Source organism: Rosa chinensis, chromosome 5 (assembly GCF_002994745.2).
Source record: "Rosa chinensis cultivar Old Blush chromosome 5, RchiOBHm-V2, whole genome shotgun sequence".
Classification (NCBI taxonomy): Eukaryota; Viridiplantae; Streptophyta; class Magnoliopsida; order Rosales; family Rosaceae; genus Rosa; species Rosa chinensis.
In genome coordinates, this window is record NC_037092.1 from 7537577 (window position 1) to 7556935 (window position 19359).

At 38.5% G+C, this 19359-nt stretch overlaps 4 protein-coding genes across 6 annotated transcripts; all 4 read left to right on the forward strand.

Moving 5' to 3' along the window:
• Positions 1-4369, forward strand: LOC112166294 (shaggy-related protein kinase eta). Its single transcript, XM_024303094.2, has 12 exons — positions 1-310; positions 883-972; positions 1162-1221; positions 1310-1582; positions 1679-1753; positions 1883-1939; positions 2131-2271; positions 2376-2426; positions 2504-2599; positions 2834-2917; positions 3376-3477; positions 3794-4369. Exons 1-12 carry the CDS (start codon positions 296-298, stop codon positions 3887-3889), a joined length of 1140 nt encoding a protein of 379 aa, XP_024158862.1. The 5' UTR covers positions 1-295; the 3' UTR covers positions 3890-4369.
• On the forward strand, positions 3889-9783 carry LOC112166292 (probable LRR receptor-like serine/threonine-protein kinase At5g45780). Of its 3 annotated transcripts, XM_024303091.2 has the most exons (11): positions 3889-5175; positions 5281-5413; positions 5607-5678; positions 6274-6417; positions 6552-6623; positions 6725-6784; positions 6887-6969; positions 7050-7196; positions 7281-7619; positions 7917-8308; positions 8664-9783. In XM_024303091.2, the coding sequence occupies exons 1-11, from the start codon at positions 5067-5069 to the stop codon at positions 8982-8984; spliced, it is 1872 nt and encodes a 623-aa protein (XP_024158859.1). In that variant the 5' UTR covers positions 3889-5066; the 3' UTR covers positions 8985-9783. The 3 variants fall into 3 exon arrangements, with proteins under 3 accessions (XP_024158859.1, XP_040361607.1, XP_024158861.1); XM_040505673.1 differs by lacking the exon at positions 7050-7196 and having other exon boundaries at positions 4508-5175; XM_024303093.2 differs by lacking the exon at positions 5607-5678 and having other exon boundaries at positions 4508-5175.
• Positions 9784-13499: 3716 nt separating this feature from the next.
• LOC112168106 lies at positions 13500-16726 on the forward strand. Its single transcript, XM_024305229.2, has 2 exons — positions 13500-14951; positions 16011-16726. Exons 1-2 carry the CDS (start codon positions 14254-14256, stop codon positions 16228-16230), a joined length of 918 nt encoding a protein of 305 aa, XP_024160997.1. The 5' UTR covers positions 13500-14253; the 3' UTR covers positions 16231-16726.
• Positions 16727-17465: 739 nt separating this feature from the next.
• Positions 17466-19347, forward strand: LOC112168108 (60S ribosomal protein L11). Its single transcript, XM_024305231.2, has 4 exons — positions 17466-17629; positions 17737-17887; positions 17987-18182; positions 18999-19347. The coding sequence occupies exons 1-4, from the start codon at positions 17627-17629 to the stop codon at positions 19192-19194; spliced, it is 546 nt and encodes a 181-aa protein (XP_024160999.1). The 5' UTR covers positions 17466-17626; the 3' UTR covers positions 19195-19347.
• The last annotated feature ends 12 nt before the right edge of the window (positions 19348-19359 follow it).

Below are 19359 nucleotides of genomic sequence, written 5' to 3' on the forward strand. Positions count from 1 at the left end.
TGGAATCACATGGGTTTGTTGTTTGTCTAATTGTCTTAGAGGCACACACAGCAGAAGAGGCACACCTCTCCTCAAGCTCTTCCATTCCTCTCTCTTCTCCTTCCTTCTTCTTCATCCACCACCACCATGATGGCTCCATAATGACCACCTTGCCCACCACCACAACCTTCTTCTTCTTCTTCTTCTCATCCCCACACCAATCACACCTTGACTGACTTTGTTGTTTGCTCCTCCCTGGAGAAAAAAAGAAAAGAAAAAAGAAAGAGACTTTGGCAAAATCAACTCCAGCCTCACCATGGCTGATGATAAGGTACACCACTCACTCTCATCAAACTTGCTAAAGATGGGAACTTTCATTGAAATTCAGCTCACCCACAACTCAAAGTCTCTTGCTTTTGATCTGGATTTGACTCTAAGTTCAATTTCAGCTGATTTCAGGGTTTTTTTTTATCTGGGTTTGATTAGCTGCGTATTGGGTTAGCTCTGGTTTTTGCTCAGATCAAAGTGGTTTTGACTTTTGAGCTTGGGGTGGGGATGGTTTTCATTGAAAGGTTAAAACTTTTGGGTAATTTTGGTCTGTAATTGTTTGAATCTGCATCACATTCACTTCATGAGCACCTGATCCAGTCCAGGATTTGGTCACCAGTTATGGGTTTTATTTATTTTTTTATTTGCAAAAAAAAAAAAAAAGTGTGCATTCTTCTTCAAGATTTGAGCTATATCTTCTTCTTCTTTCTTAGCTACCTTTCCTCTGGCCACACTCTTCTTATGGTATCTTTAGCACTCAAAAGGATTCTTCTTGTAGGCTTCTTTCGGTTGTTTGTGTAGATAGTGCTAATCTGTGAATTCGAGGCCAATTGTTAATATCGAGTTTTTATGCAGGAAATGGCTGCCTCTGTTGTAGATGGTAGCGATCCAACTGGTCACATAATTTCTACAACCATAGGAGGCAAAAATGGAGAGCCCAAACAGGTAAACCATTCTGGGAATTTCTGTTTTGGATCTGTTTCACTTCAAAGTTTACTTCTTGAGTGATTTGAAAGATTAAAATATATGATTGCTAATCCAATTTTTGAGATCTAGATGTTTCTAGCTGATCAGGGTTCATTTTTTTTGTCCTAAGAAGCTGATGTTATTTCTGTTTTTTTTTTTTACTTGCAGACCATTAGTTATATGGCAGAGCGTGTTGTGGGAACTGGGTCATTTGGAATTGTTTTCCAGGTATGTTTAGTCATTGTCTTCCTAGCTGTTGTACTGGTGCCGGTTTGTTTTTGATATACGATGATGACTGATGATTCTTTTCTGTCAGGCGAAATGCTTGGAAACTGGCGAGACTGTGGCTATAAAGAAGGTTTTGCAAGACAGAAGATATAAGAACAGGGAACTTCAATTAATGCGTGTGATGGATCATCCCAATGTGATTTGTTTGAAGCATTGCTTCTTCTCTACAACAAGCAAAAATGAGCTTTTTCTCAATTTGGTCATGGAATATGTTCCGGAGACCATGTATCGTGTCTTGAAGCATTACAGCACTGCAAACCAGAGAATGCCCCTTGTCTATGTCAAGCTTTACATGTACCAGGTATGCAAGATGCACCTTTCAGATTTGAACTTGTTGTTCAGTTTTTTTTTTTTACTGTTCTTTATCCGGCATATTTAAACTGTTGAGGTATTCCAGATTTTCAGAGGACTGGCTTACATACACACCGTTCCTGGAGTTTGCCATAGAGATTTGAAGCCTCAAAATTTATTGGTATGTATGCACAGATTCTACATGTGAAATTATATTGGACTTGATGTAGGTAATAGCTATTGATATGTACACTGAGTCAGTGAGATAGTAGCATTATTTCTGATTATGTTCATTCTTGACTCCCTACAGGTCGATCCTCTAACTCACCAGGTCAAGCTCTGTGATTTTGGAAGTGCCAAAATGCTGGTATGTTGCAAACCTTTGGGTTTGAGCATGAATATTATTTTCTCGGCTCACTTTCACTTTCAAATCTTTATAACACTGTTTAGAAGACTAGTTCCTTGTGTTTCTATGCTAGTTGATTCATATAGTTTGTCTGTATTTCAGTATTACTATATGGTGATTCATTAACTTATCATACATTTTCTTGTTTTCAGGTGAAAGGTGAATCAAACATAGCATACATATGTTCACGTTTCTATCGGGCTCCAGAACTAATATTTGGTGCCACGGATTATACAACTTCAATTGATATCTGGTCAGCTGGCTGTGTCCTAGCAGAGCTTCTTTTGGGCCAGGTGAGCAGTTCTTTTGTAGTATTATAAGACATTTGGTGAGTATGTTTCACGATGTAGTTCTTCCCGTTAAATGTCTCTCTTATGTACTCTTATGCTTTTTGTAGCCTTTGTTTCCTGGGGAAAATGCAGTGGACCAACTTGTAGAGATCATCAAGGTGATTAGTTGTCATGAATTCTTGAAATTGCGCAATTCTCATTATCACAAGTCAGCATCTTATTATTTTTCTTACAGGTTCTGGGAACACCAACACGTGAAGAAATTCGCTGTATGAATCCAAATTATACAGATTTCAGGTTTCCACAGATAAAAGCACACCCTTGGCACAAGGTATATGATTTGCTTCCATCTATTAACAATATTATAAAAATTAAGCTGATGTGGAGAAGCATCCTCTTCACTGTCTTGAAGCCCTGGCCTATTGGGCTTTAAGACATTATCTGTTGGAGGATATTTCCTTTTTGCACATGTTGAGTAAAAGCACTTGCTGTTGATTTCTTTGCAAAGTACATATGTTCTTTTTCTAACATGGTAGATTCCCATTTAATTGACTGCTGTATTTAGGTTTTCCACAAGCGCATGCCTCCAGAAGCAATTGATCTGGCTTCAAGACTGCTACAATACTCTCCTAGTCTTCGCTGCACAGCTGTAAGTTTAATTCTGCTATTGTCTTGATATGTAATTATGTATGAGGTCTTACTCAGTCTCTGATTTTTGGTTTATGTTAATTGGTTATGCCCTTGTTTTTTATAAGTTGGAGCCGTAAAGCATTTTATTCTTTCCTCTTAGAGCGTGTGTCATGGTCTACACTGAAAAGTTCCATTTTGTTCCCTATTGAGAACTGAATTTTCTGTTGTCAAAAGTTTTCATTGGCATCTTGAAGTATGTTCAAAATTGAAGGCTTTGTCCTTGATTTTTCAAAATAAAAGTAGGGTACAAAGCATTGCTTGTTTTTTGTGTGATGCTCAGTGCTCCAGTTCAGTTTTATATGCTATTGACAACTGAAATTTCCTGTGTCAGAGTTCTGAGTATGATTTGGTAATTTGGTTATAGTTTCATTGTGTTTGCCTCTAGTGTTTCACTAAGATTACTTCTTGTCCTTGCAGCTAGAAGCATGTGCACATCCTTTCTTTGACGAACTCCGTGAGTCCAATGCCCGCCTACCAAATGGTCGCCCATTTCCTCCGCTTTTTAATTTTAAGCAAGAGGTATGATGCTTTAGGAGCCTGAACGTGCCTATCCATTGAATTTCCTTATGTTTTCATGTCAAATCTGAGAGTCCATTACATTAGGTCTCAGTTTATTGTGTGCTTGCATAGTTGCATCAACTATTTTAAGTTGAATAAAATTAAGTAATGATAATTACTAAAGTATGGTTAAAGTTGGTAGAATGTCTGGTCTTTGAATTTTTCCTGTCTAATCTCCATTATGGATACCATCTGTAACTGTTGGGCTGGCAGTTCAATCAATATGAACGTGTTTTTATAACCAATTAATACCTGGACTAATCTATTCTCCTTACAGTTGTCAGGCGCTTCTCCAGAGCTTATCAACAAGTTGATTCCTGATCATGTGAAACGCCAAATGGGTCTCCCTTTCTTGCATGCGGCTGGCACATAAATGTGAAAAGATTATATGCAGTTGCTATCTTCCAGTTGAACTGTGACACAAAGGCTTCCTATCTTTGTGGTTAAATCGCCACTTTAGAATCCTGAGGATCATCATATTTTGCTCTGCCTGTAAGACTACCAACCGGGGCGGATGGATGGCATCTTGTAATGTGTTTTCCTCTACGGTTTCTTCCCCTATCCCTCTTCATCCTTGTCTCCCGAAATTCCTTTTTGTTGCTGTAAATGTTTGATAGTAAAGATAGACCGAGACTCCTGAGAAATCTGCTAGAGGAAAAGCTAGAAAAAGTGTATCTATATAGCTAGGAAGAGAATCCCTAATAGAATGTTATGTTGGTGGTTGCTGGGCGGGTTTGCTTTCACTTCAATGTTGTTTCTTAAGGTGGTTTGTGGTGGCTGACTTGTAATTGCGGTCATATATTCACTTTACTGTTTGTGCAAGCTTAAAAGTAATGCATTGTTCTCTTGTCAATGTATTGATCTCCCTCTCACCCTTACTTCCGACGTGGTTTCCGCCCTTTTTTTCTCGGTATTTCCAACTGATTCCGGGCAACAATAAGCCGAGTTTTGTGCCTGGAAGGATTATTTGGAAACTCAAATGGTGCGTCTTCTCTCCTCAAAAACATGAGGTAAAGAATTTGCAACCAGTAAAAGGACAAGTCGTTTTCGAGTGGGTGAGTGTGTTGCAGAAAAGTCCAAAAGAGCGGCAGCCTCAAAATTGGCGCCATTAGACTCTAAGTAACAATGATTTGTCTACTCCAAACTGAACGCTGATGAGATTTCACAAATCCACACCGTCCATACTTCAAAGTCTCCATATCCAACGTCAATAAAACATAGCCATAAGCACTAGAAACTCCTAAAGCCAACCCCACAAGGAGACAGTCTCTGTCACTTCCCAAATCTCGAGCTGGCTTCCCAGTTTTACCATCTTAAACCAAGTTTTGATTTTTTGTTTTGTGAAGTATTTTATGTTCATTGGTTTTCGAGGAAAGCAATAAACGGTAAAGACTAAAGAGAGATTCCATAACTAGTGGTTGTTCACTTGTTCCATCAAATTCACGCTATCTTTTAGGCTCTGCAAATTTAGAGCAGTAAAAAGGTCCCTGAGCAAAGTTGTCTTCTTCTTGCTTTTTCTTCATTCTCTGGTCCCTTTTTTCCTGCTGAAAATGAAAAAGAAACTAGAGCTGCCTCTTGGGTTTTGCTTCTTCTACTTGTGCATCCCATTGGTCACAGCTTCTGACAGTTTGCTCTCCCCCAAAGGTGTCAACTTTGAAGGTCTGGCCCTCCAAGATTTAAAACCTAAATGCATTTCCTTTTTGCTTTTTCGAAATTTGTTCTATGATTGATGATGCAATGTGTTGTTTGGTTTGTGTGGTTCAGTGGCTGCATTGATGTCAGTGAAGAAGGAGATGCAGGATGAGTTGCTTGTGATGGGTGGGTGGGATATCAACTCAGTTGATCCTTGCACTTGGAACATGGTGGGTTGTTCTGCTGAGGGATATGTAATCTCCGTGTAAGTGTTCCTCATTCTCCATTTTGTTATTTTCTGTTTGTTTGCCAAGAAAAATGTATGGGAAGCCAAAAAATGATTTCTTCTTTCAAAAGCAAAGAGTTGAAGGTGAAGTTATGAGTTTTTAGCAATTGGATTGCTGTTTACTGGCAATAGCTAACTAGAAATAATGATACAATGTCATTGCTTGTGCTAGTGCAATGGCCAGCTCGGGTTTATCCGGAATGCTTTCGCCAAGTATTGGGAATTTGAGTCATCTTCGGACATTGTAAGCTTTTATTTTTTGGGGTTTGTTTCATTGCCACTTCAATTGAATTCTTTCTTGTTAACTTGAGTTGGGCGCCGAAACCTAGCATATCAAGAACGGTATAGATAATTTTTTTTTTTGTGTTTGGACGTCTGTGAATTAACATTTATAGAAGATGATGAATTTGTTTAAAGCTGCTTCATGACAATGTTGTACTATTTAGATTGAGGACTCATGGAAACCTAGGCTAAATTGGAGCTAGGAATTTGTTTCTTTCTTTAGTAATGAAGTACTTGAAGGAAATACATTGATCATCTTGTCCTTTTTGTCTTTTAAGGAGGTGTTATTTAACGATTACTACAGAATTAGTCATGTGTATAAAATAGACAAAAAGATAAAAGAGATGCGTGTAATCAGTGTGCAAATAGGGCATATGGAAAATATACTAAAGGAATGGTCTAACTCTGCATATGTGCATTTGTATATGTTACTGTCGTTATCTGAATCTTGTAGATTGCAATTATGAAAGAAATTGACATAGAGTGTCAAATTAGTCCGTTAATCTTCTTGCAGTATTGGATTTTTAATTTATGATTCTAGTTTTCTACAATTGCAGGTTGTTACAAAACAATCAGTTGTCTGGTCCTATCCCAACTGAGATAGGGAGGCTTTCGCTGCTTGAAACTCTGGACCTTTCGGGTAACCAGTTTTCTGGAAACATTCCGAGTTCTTTGGGGTTTCTGACTCATCTAAGTTACTTGTGAGTAGGCTTGCAATGGATTAGGCACTGTTTTCTTGTTGATTTGAATTCAGTGTTTTCTATAAGAATAATTCTTGTTTTAGCATTTTTCTCTAATCATTTGTGTTCGAAACCCTGTCCATCCAAGTTTTCAGGAGGCTTAATAGAAATAATTTGAGCGGTCAAATTCCTAGCCTTGTTGCTGATCTCACAGATCTTTCATTCTTGTATGTGTTCTGCCATTTGCAATTTGTGTATTTTTTTTTCTTGTTTTCCTAAATTCTGGATTGTTGTAAGTGATTCTAATTTTCGTGAACTTTATACACAGGGATTTATCATTTAATAATCTTAGTGGGCCCACGCCAAAAATACTGGCGAAAGGCTACAGGTGAGATCATCTGAAGCAAGAGATTTTGTTTTATAATAGCATATAGTGATTTCATCTAATATACAATTTCACCTGTTTGAGAGTGTTTATGTTTCATTGCAGTGTGACAGGGAACAGCTTTCTTTGCAATCCTTTGTCAGCAGACTCAACACGAATCTGCGTGGATGTGTCAAAACCAGTAAACGGTAATATAACTCAACCTCTCAGTTAATAGTGCATTGTGCCATCATTAAATACACCTATACTCAGGACAATTTACTCGCAGACACAGGTTCACCACCGAAAGTCAGTGACCACCATCGATGGGTACTTTCTGTTGCTCTAGGCATTAGTTGTACATTTGTTATTTCAGTGATGCTGCTTGTTTGTTGGGTGCATTGGTACAGATCTCGTCTTCTATTTACATCTTATGGTACTTTCTAATCTACACTAATTCATTTTATGGAGCATATAAAGCATGATCATATATATAACATATTTCCATTCTAATTTGCAGTGCAGCAAGATTATGAATTAGATATAAGTCATCTAAAGAGGTTCTCCTATCGTGAATTACAACTTGCAACGAGCAGTTTTAGTTCTAAAAACATCCTAGGACAAGGTGGATATGGAGTCGTTTATAAAGGATGTCTTCCTAATAGGACACTGGTGGCAGTTAAGAGACTTAGAGATCCCAATTTCACTGGAGAAGTTCAGTTCCAAACTGAAGTTGAAATGATAGGCTTGGCTTTGCATCGGAACCTTTTACGTTTATTTGGATTTTGTATGACAACAAACGAGAGGTTGCTTGTTTATCCTTATATGCCAAATGGGAGTGTTGCTGACCGGTTAAGAGGTCTGTTTCGTTTCTTTGCTTGACTGGCATCCACTTTCTTTTACCTCTCTCTAGATGTTTCAGAAGAAAATGTTATATGCCTACTAACATTAAAATCTTTATCCTTCAACTAATAAAATTTTCTAGAGAAAACCTTAACATTGTTCATATAACAAAGGGCAGTTCATGGTTGGACCTTCTAACAGTTGTTCATGTATCAAAGTTATCAAAGCTTATTCAAAAATCAAAATATATCTAAGTAGCTTGTCTTTTTTTTTTTTTTGCTAGCCCTCATTGTAATTTGATTTTTGTAAACAGACACTTGTCGAGATAGACCATCATTGGATTGGAACAGAAGACTGTGTATCGCCCTTGGGGCTGCCCGTGGACTTGTATACTTGCACGAACAGTGTAATCCAAAAATTATTCACAGGGATGTCAAAGCTGCAAACATTTTGCTTGACGAAAGTTTTGAAGCTGTAGTTGGGGATTTTGGTCTTGCTAAACTGTTAGATCAGAGGGAATCACACATCACTACCGCAGTGCGGGGCACTGTAGGACACATAGCACCGGAGTATCTCTCCACAGGACAGTCTTCTGAAAAGACAGATGTTTTTGGATTTGGGATACTGCTTTTGGAGCTCATAACAGGGCAAAAGGCATTAGATGCTGGAAATGGTCAAGTTCAGAAGGGAATGATTCTTGATTGGGTAGGTTTTACATGCTTTTTGGTGGTTTATCTCAAGTAAAGGTTTGGGTTCACTCTTCAATTCTTCATGAATAGTTCTAAAACCGTGAAATTTTTTCTTGTTAGTGCATTTGATTAAATAAACTCTGTAAATATTTAAATATTTTCTACCCTTGGAGTACCATATTGTTCATCACTATGTAGAGTTAAGTAACCCTTAAAATGAACTGTGGCAGGCAAATATTGTCTCTTTCATCCATCTGGTAAAAATGCTACGCTGCATGAAAATACTTTTTGCCTTGCACAAATCTTTATGTTAACTGTTTTCTATTGTGAGACATCAGTTTTTGCCCTTTTTTCACGCTGTTGACATGCAGGTTCGAACCTTACATGAGGAGAAGAGGCTGGAAGTGCTAGTAGACAGGGATCTAAAAGGATGTTTTGATGCAACTGAGCTTGAAACATGCGCAGAGTTGGCTCTGCAGTGTACTCAGTCAAGCCCCAACCTCCGGCCAAAGATGTCAGATGTCCTAAAGATCTTGGAAGGCCTTGTTGGGCAATCAGTACAAACAGAAGATCCACAAGGTGGCACCAACCCTTCTGAGGCCAGGACTTACAGTTTCTCCAGGGATTACAGCGATGTTCGGCAAGACTCTTCATTCATCATCGAAGCCATTGAGCTTTCTGGACCTCGGTAACAACATGACTATCAAAGTGCAACTGTATATGAGTTTTGCATTGTACTGGAGTAGTATTTACTAATACCAGTCCATAGAAACAAGGCCAACTCACCATCTGAAAACTCAGACTTTTCCTAAACAAACAAAGTGAGCACATCACCATAAAAAGGTTAGCTGTCATGGCTAGGGTCCTACCCTCCTACCAATGATTGAGAGCCTTGGAATATAGTCCACTGAGTTGTACCGCATGCCATTGCCAGCACTTGCTTTCCTTGTCAAGCTCAAAGTACTTAATACTATTCGGGGTACATGATGTGTACATATACTTATCTGGTGGGTAGAGTGCTTCTGGGCCACCCTTCATGATTCATGTGCAGAATTCTCATGGTTTAGGTCAACATATACCCGGTATCCCATTATCTTCTACATTACTTCATTCTATGAGTTTTATGGGTCTGGGTTGTTGAGAGAATAGCCAGTTTGTGGCACAGACAAATTTGACTCCGGTAATCTTTGCAATAATTGCTGTTGTTGTGTATCTTAATCAGATAGATCTTTTTAAGGGAAAATTGTACTATCACATCATGGCCGCTAATTCATCCCATTCATTGTGTCCACACTTTTTGCCTCTACTCCAAAAGAGGAGCTAGAAAAAATGAAAAGTGAAACAGCTATATGAATCATGCTGAATTTACTTGGTCAAGGAATGAATGAATAAGTGGAATATGCATCAAAAGTATAACCTAATCCACTCAGTATTGCTTCAGGGATCTTTCTTTGAAACAAAGCTCTTTAATTTAAAGCATTCTTCTTCAAATGTTTTATCGTCTTTTTAATGTTTAGGTTTAGGTACCTTTTTTTGAAACAATGCTGTTTAATTTAGGGTTTTTGTTCATTTACCCAATTTTTAGAGATTTTTTTCTCACTTATCCCATTAAGTTTTTTAATTCTCTCTTACCCAAAACACTCTAAGGAGGTCTTCCTTAATACTTCATTAAGATCTTTTATTTATTTTTTTAATACCATTTTACCCTCACTCATTTATTACTTAGAGAGAGAGAGAAAAACCATAGGAGACTTTGTCGGAACCGGTCACTGGCTGTCGGATTCCGGTTACTGGTCGCTGGATTTTAGTCAACTTTCGATGAATTTCGGTCACCCGCGCTATTAAACAGCGACAAGCGTGACCCGTGACCCACCATTGTACCGATACTGTCCCAACTTAACCACCCGTTAGGTGTTGGGTTTTTAATCACAAAAGGCCTCGGTACAATTGGGTGAGGTCCACCCACTTATAAGTTATATTTTATTTGTCACTTTTACAATGACAAGCGTGACCCGTGGCCCACCATTGTACCGATACTGTCACAACTTAACCACTCGTTAGGTGTTGGGTTTTTAATCACAAAAGGCCTCGGTACAATTGGGTGAGGTCCACCCACTTATAAGTTATATTTTATTTGTCACTTTTCCAATGTGAGATCTTTCCTCTCCAACACTCCCCCTCACGTGCAACCTACTCTAGGTTAGGTTGCACGTGAAATTAATTAATCCAATTTCACATTGGAAATTGGGACACAAGCCTCATATCAGAGACTTGGTCAATACAATCCAAGGCCCACATTGGACACTTGGTAATTTCGATGGTCATGATACGTGCCTATGTGGAGACGCAATTGGAGAATAACCCGCTTTGATACCATGTTAAACAGCGACAAGCGTGACCCGTGACCCACCATTGTACCGATACTGTCCCAACTTAACCACCCGTTAAGTGTTGGGTTTTTAATCACAAAAGGCCTCGGTACAATTGGTTGAGGTACACCCACTTATAAGTTATATTTTATTTGTCACTTTTCCAATGTGAGATCTTTCCTCTCCAACACGCGCCGCCCACCGGACTTTTCTGAAAACCTCGCAGGAGGTCTCGAAAGAGGTTGTCCCAATATAGGGATAATACCTAATAGACGTGCATCGAAGATCGGGGGTGAAATGAAGAGAGATTGAGGTATGAGGGAATTAACGATGGCAATGAGAGAGAAAGTAGATAAGAGAATGGAGGTTGAGAGAGAGGAGAGAGAGAAAGTGAGATAGAGAGAGGGGCACATGTAATTAACTAATTAAGTTTGTTTTATTCAATTTTGGTGTTTTCGGTCAAATATCCTAATTTAAATCATTCTTCTTCAAATGTTTTATCGTGTTTCTAATGTTTTATTTGAAGCAAAACTCTATGTTTTAGTTGCAATAAAAGACAATAAAATAGAAGTCGAAACCAATCTATTTTACATTTTGTTAAGGTTATAAGCACAACAAAGTCTACTAAATTAACTCCTGAAGACAATGACAAACTTCTTAACCAAGTCATACTCTACTTTCTCTTCTACAAATGAACTCTCTTGATGTGATTAGACTCGTGTAGTTTAAGTTTTGACTAATGAGAGTTAAGATGTGTATTGAGAATAATAAATAAATAGTTTTCCGTTCAAGTAAAGTCACCATACCCAATTGGTTAATAAACATTGAAAATTCATTTGAGCCATCATCATCATAAATTAAATCCTTCACCAATCTGCCTCTTATAGGTTGTAGCCTTGCAAATACTCAACAATGACCACGACATTGGATGTAGCTATTACCTAGGGGACTGTTAATATATGTTCTAATTGGTCTCTGAAAATATCTATAAAAAGTATATAAAAGCCCCCCACTGATGCAAAAAACTCCAAATCCAACCTATCATATAATACATAGGGAAATTCGTCCAAACAGTGTCTGAACTTTTCCAGACTATTAATTTTCATACCTATACTTTGAAAAATATCATACTAGTACCTGAAGTTTTGGCCCTGACCCAATTTCCATACCTGGCAACAGTAAAAACGTTAACTCTGTTAACTTTTAAAGGGTTTTTTGGTCATTTTACTATTCATCCTCCTATCTTATCTGAAACCATCCTCATCTCCATCCTCTTCTTCTCCTCCACCGAAACCATCTCCATCCTCATCTCCATCTTCTTCTTTCTTTTCTCCCTTCTCCTTCCTTCTGGTCTGCAGCGATGGATGGTTTGCAGGGAGGCAAGGTCGGGCGAGCGTGGATGCTGTCAGGCGGGGAGGCGTACGCGGGGCAGCGGAGGCCTGGGGTGCAGCGCTAGACAAGGTTGAGGCCTGTGTGGGCTGGCGGGGACTGGGGATGAGTGGGCTGCTACGTCGTTGCCGATCTGGGTGCTGCGACGGTGGGGAGCTGACGAATCTGATCTGGGTGCTGCTACAGTGGAGAGCGCCGGCGAGCAGTGGCCTTCTCGGGTCGTGCGAGGCTAGGCGAGATGGGTAGCCGGCCGTGCGCGGGTAGGCGAGAGTTGGGCCATGCGTACAGGTGCAGCAGCGCCGTTGCAGGTGAGGAGGCGGGGTGTGCAAGGCGCGGGCTGCCAGACACAAGTCTACTGCAGGCAGGGAGGGTGGCAGGCCAGTCTGGGGAAGCCGAGGTGAGGGCAGGCTACCTTGACTTGTTTAGTTGCTCAATTTTGCATTTGTTTGGTAGAAATTGCATAATTTATGGTGTTTTAGGTGGATTTGGCTTGGTGGGTGTGTTGGGATAGCTGAAAGTTGTTTGATTTTGTGTAATTTTGCAAAAAGTTTGAAGCTTTATGATGCATAATGTATGTTTGGGAGGAATGTATATGAATGAGTTAATCGGTCTGAGTTGAAAGGAAGAGAAATTGGCTTTAGTGCATTATTAATTTGTTATGGTGAGCTAATCAGTATATCGGAAATGTAAGGAAATGCTGAAAACTTTTTTGGATTTTGTGTGCAAAGACTGAAGCTTTGAGATGCTTTCGGTGGAGGAGAAGAAGAGGATGGTTTCAGATAAGATAGAAGGATGAATAGTAAAATGACGAAAAAACCCTTTAAAAGTTAACAGAGTTAACGTTTTTACTGTTGCCAGGTATGGAAATTGGATCGGGGCTAAAACTTCAGGTACCAGTATGATATTTTTCAAAGTATAGGTATGAAAATTAATAGTCTGGAAAAGTTCAGGCACTGTTTGGACGAATTTCCCTAATACATATTATATCATATTTCATCATAATAACGACCTAATTGATAAAATTTGAGCCAAACATTATAAAGTTTTTCTCATTAAGTTCTCCTACTTCTCATTTAATTACGTTTATATGAAAATAACTTAGCTTGTTTGCTTTGACTTCTTCATGAGTTGTTTACTAGGTCGAGAAGAGTAAATTAATAATTTTTGTAATCAGTAAATACTTTGATCCAAAAAAAAAAAAAATCCTAGACTAAAATTTAGGATTGTATTTCATGTGGAATGAGAGTGAAAGACTGAACAGGGAACATGACATGGCAAAGATTACTTGGCCAATAAGGAAGACAACGCAGCTAAACTCTGAAACCTCATCAACTGCTTCCTCAATTTGTGTCGGCCTCTTAACACACACACACACACAGTTTTACCTATTCAAAACTTACCCACCCAAAAGGCCAGAATCAATGCCAAATGGAAATAACCAATTAATTTCCCAAGTAGCAATATTTGCAAGAATCTGCTAATTCCCTGCATCTTTCAGCTTTAAGATTAGAAAGGCAAAATATTTCTACAAATTAATAATTAGTAGATAGCGATTCATCCAGTACAATCCAAATTCCCATTCCCCTTATCTTTTGCTTCCACACTTCCCCATCAATATTTTAATACAAATTGAACCTCATTCTTTCTGATTTTTCGTTCACTCAACCTCTTTATTCTTCTTTTTAACGTTGTTTTTGGCTGAGTTCTATTCTGCACCAAACTCAAACACACACACAGTGTTCCCTATAATATTAATAAACCCAATTCTTTTAGAATATGATATCACACACTTGGTGCAGTTGGAATTGGATTTGGATAAGGACCCAGATCTGAAAAATTCAATCTTGGACCTCCTTGAAGTGGTCTTGGTGGAGAAAAGGTTTGGGTATTTCTCAGAAAGTTTGTAGCTTTTATTGTTTTTAATTTATCAGTGATTAGAAAATTTGAGTTTTTGATGATTGGAGATCGATACTATGTTTGGAGTGCTTCATTGGTTTACTCGCTTCCAGTTTGATCACATTGTTTTTTGCTTTAACGAGGGATAAGATTATTGGTTATTTAATTAGGTTTGTGTGTGGAACTGTTGGAGGTGGTTTCTTTGTGAATATTTGGAATTGGGTTTTGTTATTGGGTGTGAATTGTTGGGGGGTGTTTGTGAAAGTTTGAATCTTTGGGGAGGTTGGAGACTCTTTTTTGTTGAGCAATGGATGCAGGGTCAAATGATGTTCAAGGTAGCAGAGTGGTTTTGGGTGGGGTTGATCAGAATTCCCTTGAGAAATCAAGGAATTCTGTTGTTTGGTCAGTTGTTGAGTCTGTCATTGTCGAGGCGGCCACTGCTATTCGGAAAACTGAAGATTTGAAGGCATTGGGTGGTGAATTGGGGTCTAAGAAGGCAGTAGGTGAAGAAGGGGTTGAGAGACTGAATAATAAGGAGGCATGTGAGCCGCGTACTAGTAGTGAGGTTTCAAGTCATGTTGAGCTAGAAACTAATAAGAATTCGAACAATTTAGCTGATGGGAATGTGTCTGAGACTGTTGTTGTCATCGACTCTGGTGAGGCTTCGCGTGGTACTGGAGATGATGGAAGATTGGGTGTAAAGGGTGATGAACTTGGGTCGAGTAAGGTGGCAGAGTCAAAGATGAAGGTGCCTGAGGCAGAGAGGGATTCACATGTGATTAATATCAAGTGTGGGAGTGGTAAAGGATTTGGTGATAATTGGGAGGCGGAAAGTGTTTGTAGGATTTGCCATTTAAGTTCTGATCAATCGCCGGACAGAAAAACAGAATCTAGTTCTTGTTCTGTCACTATGGATTTAATTCATCTTGGCTGTGAGTGTAAAGATGAATTAGGCGTTGCACATGCTCATTGTGCTGAAGCTTGGTTTAAGCTAAAAGGAAACAGGTACTTGTTTCCTTCTGTCCTTTTTTTTTTTTCTGAACCTTTTCTCTTATTTATTGCTTTACAATAACAGATGTACTATGAGCTTTGTGGGTGTCAGTAAGTGTTGTATGCGCCTTGTTATGTTGAAGTTTCATTTTTCTTTTTTGGCCATTTTTCGTACTTGGCGTTTGATATTTCTGAGCTCATGATATTTGGTTTGTTGATCTTGATTTTTGTCTATACGTCTGTTCATATATGAACTTACTACAAGTTTCCTAGTAGACAAGTGTGTTAATTATCTCACTGGAAAGATGAGCTGAAAATGAACTGAACCTCAATATCTGTTCAGTATCATTACTGTATAAATTTCTTTTTATATGCTTCACCGTCTTAAAGTATAAGAATTGTACTGCTTTGTCACATAGAAAGATCTCTCCATTTTGATGAATAAGATGTAAAATCTAAGAACCATATCATCATACAGTACCCAGCCATTTACCACTTATTGAAACTTATAATCTCTGTGTTGCTGATTATTACTCCACGTAAGAGGTTCAGAGTTTCCCACATGCAATGGATTGTGACTCTAAATCTTATCATCTCTGTGTTGCTAATTATTACTCCACATAAGAGGTTCAGAGTTTCCCACATGCAATTGATTGTGACTCTAAAATGATATATGAAAGTGTTATGACTCTGAAAACACTAGGATTACACATGTTTGGTAATAATAGATAGTCTGAGAAAGTAATTCATGCAAGTGACAAAGTGGTAAGAGTTTGTACTATTTTATATTCTGGTTCTCAAAACTGGAATCTGGTATGGAACAGCCAAGTTAGCAGAAGAGAGAGTGATATTTTTCATTCCCGACAACTATGCAGTGCTTTTAGCTACTCTTGAATTAACTGTGTCAATTTTTCAAATATCAGAGTTAATTTCTGTTACAGTTATATGTGAAATACATTTTGGATTAGTTCCTTAAACAAGTTTAAAGGCTGAAACAAACACTAGCACTGTGGAATCCTTACAATCAATTATCAAAACTGATGAGTATTCCTTTTCTTGTTTTTATTCATGCAGAATGTGTGAAATTTGTGGCGATACTGCAAAAAATGTTACTGGTCTTGGGGATAACAGATTTTTGGAGGAGTGGAACGAAAGAAGATTTTCTGGTCTTGGTGCGAACACATCAGAGAGGAATGTTGGATGTTGGCGGGGACAACCATTTTGCAATTTCTTAATGGCATGCCTGGTAATAGCTTTTGTGCTGCCATGGTTTTTTCGTGTAAATATGTTCTAGTAAGGGTGACATGGATAAAATCAAGGTACTTCTGCTGCATTATTTTACAAGCCTGCAAGAGTAGCTAGCGCATTGTGTGGATTCTTGCAACACAATATGGTGCATTCAAAGGGATTTTTCTGGTCTCCCATACTTGTAAACATACTCTCCGGGTTTCTGCATTAGGCGCTGGAGATATGAAGTTTCAGATTACAACAGTTGTCATCTCGATATTTAGGACCACACCGTAGTTGGTTACTGCATTCCTGTTTGGTTACAATTTGTTGCTTTATTTCAGTGTGGGTTGAGATACTCTTAGATTCTTCTTTTAGGTTTTTGCTTAAACTTTCACATAGGAATTAGGAGAAAAAAAATCTCAAATCTTATTCCTCGGAGCTACCTTAGAATTTTGGCATCTTTGTTGTAGACTCCATAGAAGAAGGAAAAAAAAAAAAGTGAAAGCCGGTACTGGTGTATGTTTACTGCTAGTTAACAGTGCAATGTTTGTTAGCATTTATCTTTCCAGTTTTTGAAAATTCTGCACACGATTATGTCGTTTTGTATGTTGATTTGGAAAAACAAAGTACACTAGACCAGGAAAAACAATGTTATAGCAAAGAAATGTTTAGTCAATTCACAAAGTTGACTTCCACAAGAACCGCTTAAGTGGTCCATAAAAGTTATATGAGAAATTATGAGGCCATTTCCTAACTCAGTGCTGCTGGCACTAGTGGTTATGGAAAAAAATGTTTGTAAGGAACAGACGTCCAATCAAATTCGTCGGCATTTATACGGGGGAACACTTGCTAGGATCACTCTCTAGGTGACTAAAATCAATCAGCAAAAAGATATTTACAAGGAATATGTCATCGGCGAAAATGATATGAAAAAGATATTTACAAGGAATATATCTGATGAAAATTCTGCAGTGAGGAACACTTTAGGCGCCGAAAATCGTTAGCAAAACTGTGCCTATATATATTCTTGTCGCCAAAGTCAAAAATGTATTTAGTTTTTTTTTTTTTTTTTTTGAAAAATATATATATTTAGGTTTAGTTGTTAAGAACATTTTCCACAATACAAATCTGAAAATTGAATCATAGAAGCTGATTATTACAAAGAAAAAAGAAGGAGAAGAAGAAGAGGGTGATATCCAAAATGGGAAGTATTTTAATACCACTCAATCTGCTTGGGATTTTGATCAAAAGAGTCCAAGAAAACACTCAAATAGGGAAAATTGGGCTTTGACATCATCACTGACCCGCAAGGCCTAAATTCAAGTCTAAGCCCACGGAGAGCCCATATAAGTAGCAAAAACCCTAAGGACCCTAAGCACTCGCAACCCTTATAACTTCATCTCTGAGCTTCGGCTGCTCTGCCTCCTCCTCCTCCTCCTCAACACCACAACCCTTGAGCAATGGTCCTTCTCTCTCTTCTCTTCCTCTTCTTTCTGTTTTCTCTTGTTCCGAATCTGAACAAGCCTCTGTTGATTTCGTAATCTAACAATCTGTAAAACCCTAATTGCAGGCGTCGGAGAAGAAGCTCGCGAACCCCATGAGGGAAATCAAGGTCCAGAAGCTCGTCCTCAACATCTCCGTCGGCGAGAGCGGCGATCGTCTCACCAGGGCCGCCAAGGTCTTGGAGCAACTCAGCGGCCAGACCCCTGTTTTCTCCAAAGGTGAGTTTTTTAGGGTTTCTCTGTTCGTTCTTTTTTTTTTGGGGGGTTTGATGTGTTGGTGGGTTTTGACTGTGGGTTGGGGGTTGTGATTGTGTGCAGCTCGGTACACTGTGAGGTCTTTCGGAATCAGGCGTAATGAGAAGATCGCTTGCTATGTTACTGTTAGGGGAGATAAGGCAATGTCACTGTTGGAGAGTGGGCTCAAGGTGAAGGAGTATGAGCTTTTGCGTAAGAACTTCAGTGACACTGGCTGCTTTGGATTCGGTATTCAGGAGCATATTGATCTTGGAATTAAGTGAGTGCTTTGATACTTTGACTCTGTCCTTTCGAAATGGTTGTGTGTATTGAATCTGTAGGATTTGTCATATGGTGATGTTGTTGGACTTGGTTTTGCACTTGTCCTAAAACCGTATATTCTTATTAAGGGTATTGTTGAGATTTGCTTTTAGTCAGATAATGCTTGAGATTTGGCCTCAAACGAGATTGTTATGGCTGTAATACTGTAGCTTGAGCCTAAAATAGCATTTGTATTTAAGATTCGCAAATGATTGGCATAGAGTGGATTATGTTTACATTTTAAGTTTCGTTTATGGAGGAAGTGTTTCTAATCTGTTCTCGGATTTGCATGTTTGATACTTTTTTTTGGGGTTGAATAAGTGGGTATCTTGGATTTCTTTGAGATTTGTTATCACTTGTTTTATCCTTTCTGATGAAGTGTCTGGATTAACAATATGGCCTTTTTTTTATTTGTCATTCTCCCATTTGTGTTGTAAAATAGTTGGACATGGAATTGGTGGCAATGAATTGATTCAGTACATATTTGGTCTTGACTTTCTAAACATTCATTAACCAATATGGAGGTCAAGCAACTCATTGTGATTTCAAATGAGCTATTTCATGGATGATAGCTTTTTCATGAATTAATGGAATATGCTTTCATGTTTCCTAGTAATAGGTAGTGTTATGTACTCATATGACATTTAGTTAACTATTGTTTCTGATCAGTGAACTTTTATTAAAGCTGAGTCGTTAAATTTAACTTGTGGTACGTCTGTTATGGTGACCATTTAAAATAACTTACAATTTAACTAACTATTTGCTTCTTTATCAGGTATGACCCTTCCACCGGTATCTACGGTATGGACTTCTATGTTGTTCTTGAGCGCCCAGGGTACCGTGTTGGCCGTCGTCGCAGGTGCAAGGCCCGAGTTGGAATTCAACACAGAGTTACAAAGGATGATGCAATGAAGTGGTTCCAAGTGAAATATGAGGGAGTCATCCTTAACAAGTCCCAAGCAATTGTTTAGACAGATCCACCATAATCTTGGAGATATTTTGTTTTGGTTTTGGCAAGGTGTTACTTTCTACCAGTTTCAGTGTATCAGATGTTATTTCTTTTTCTTTAAGACTATGTAAGAGTATTTTTGATCTTAAGACCTTGGTGACCTCCCTTGTTTTGACTCTGGTTACGT

Excerpts from the sequence above, each read along its gene's own strand:
- LOC112166294 (XM_024303094.2), top strand. Across the intron at positions 2,272-2,375 it reads CAGAGCTTCTTTTGGGCCAG|CCTTTGTTTCCTGGGGAAAA; the intron begins GTGAGCAGTTCT and ends TGCTTTTTGTAG. Across the intron at positions 2,600-2,833 it reads AAGCACACCCTTGGCACAAG|GTTTTCCACAAGCGCATGCC; the intron begins GTATATGATTTG and ends TGCTGTATTTAG.
- LOC112166292 (XM_024303091.2), top strand. The coding sequence starts at position 5,067 with ATGAAAAAGAAACTAGAGCTGCCTCTTGGGTTTTGCTTCTTCTACTTG. Across the intron at positions 6,418-6,551 it reads CTGACTCATCTAAGTTACTT|GAGGCTTAATAGAAATAATT; the intron begins GTGAGTAGGCTT and ends CCAAGTTTTCAG. Across the intron at positions 8,309-8,663 it reads AGGGAATGATTCTTGATTGG|GTTCGAACCTTACATGAGGA; the intron begins GTAGGTTTTACA and ends GTTGACATGCAG.
- LOC112168106 (XM_024305229.2), top strand. The coding sequence starts at position 14,254 with ATGGATGCAGGGTCAAATGATGTTCAAGGTAGCAGAGTGGTTTTGGGT. Across the intron at positions 14,952-16,010 it reads TTTAAGCTAAAAGGAAACAG|AATGTGTGAAATTTGTGGCG; the intron begins GTACTTGTTTCC and ends TTATTCATGCAG.
- LOC112168108 (XM_024305231.2), top strand. Across the intron at positions 17,888-17,986 it reads GACCCCTGTTTTCTCCAAAG|CTCGGTACACTGTGAGGTCT; the intron begins GTGAGTTTTTTA and ends GATTGTGTGCAG. Across the intron at positions 18,183-18,998 it reads CATATTGATCTTGGAATTAA|GTATGACCCTTCCACCGGTA; the intron begins GTGAGTGCTTTG and ends CTTCTTTATCAG.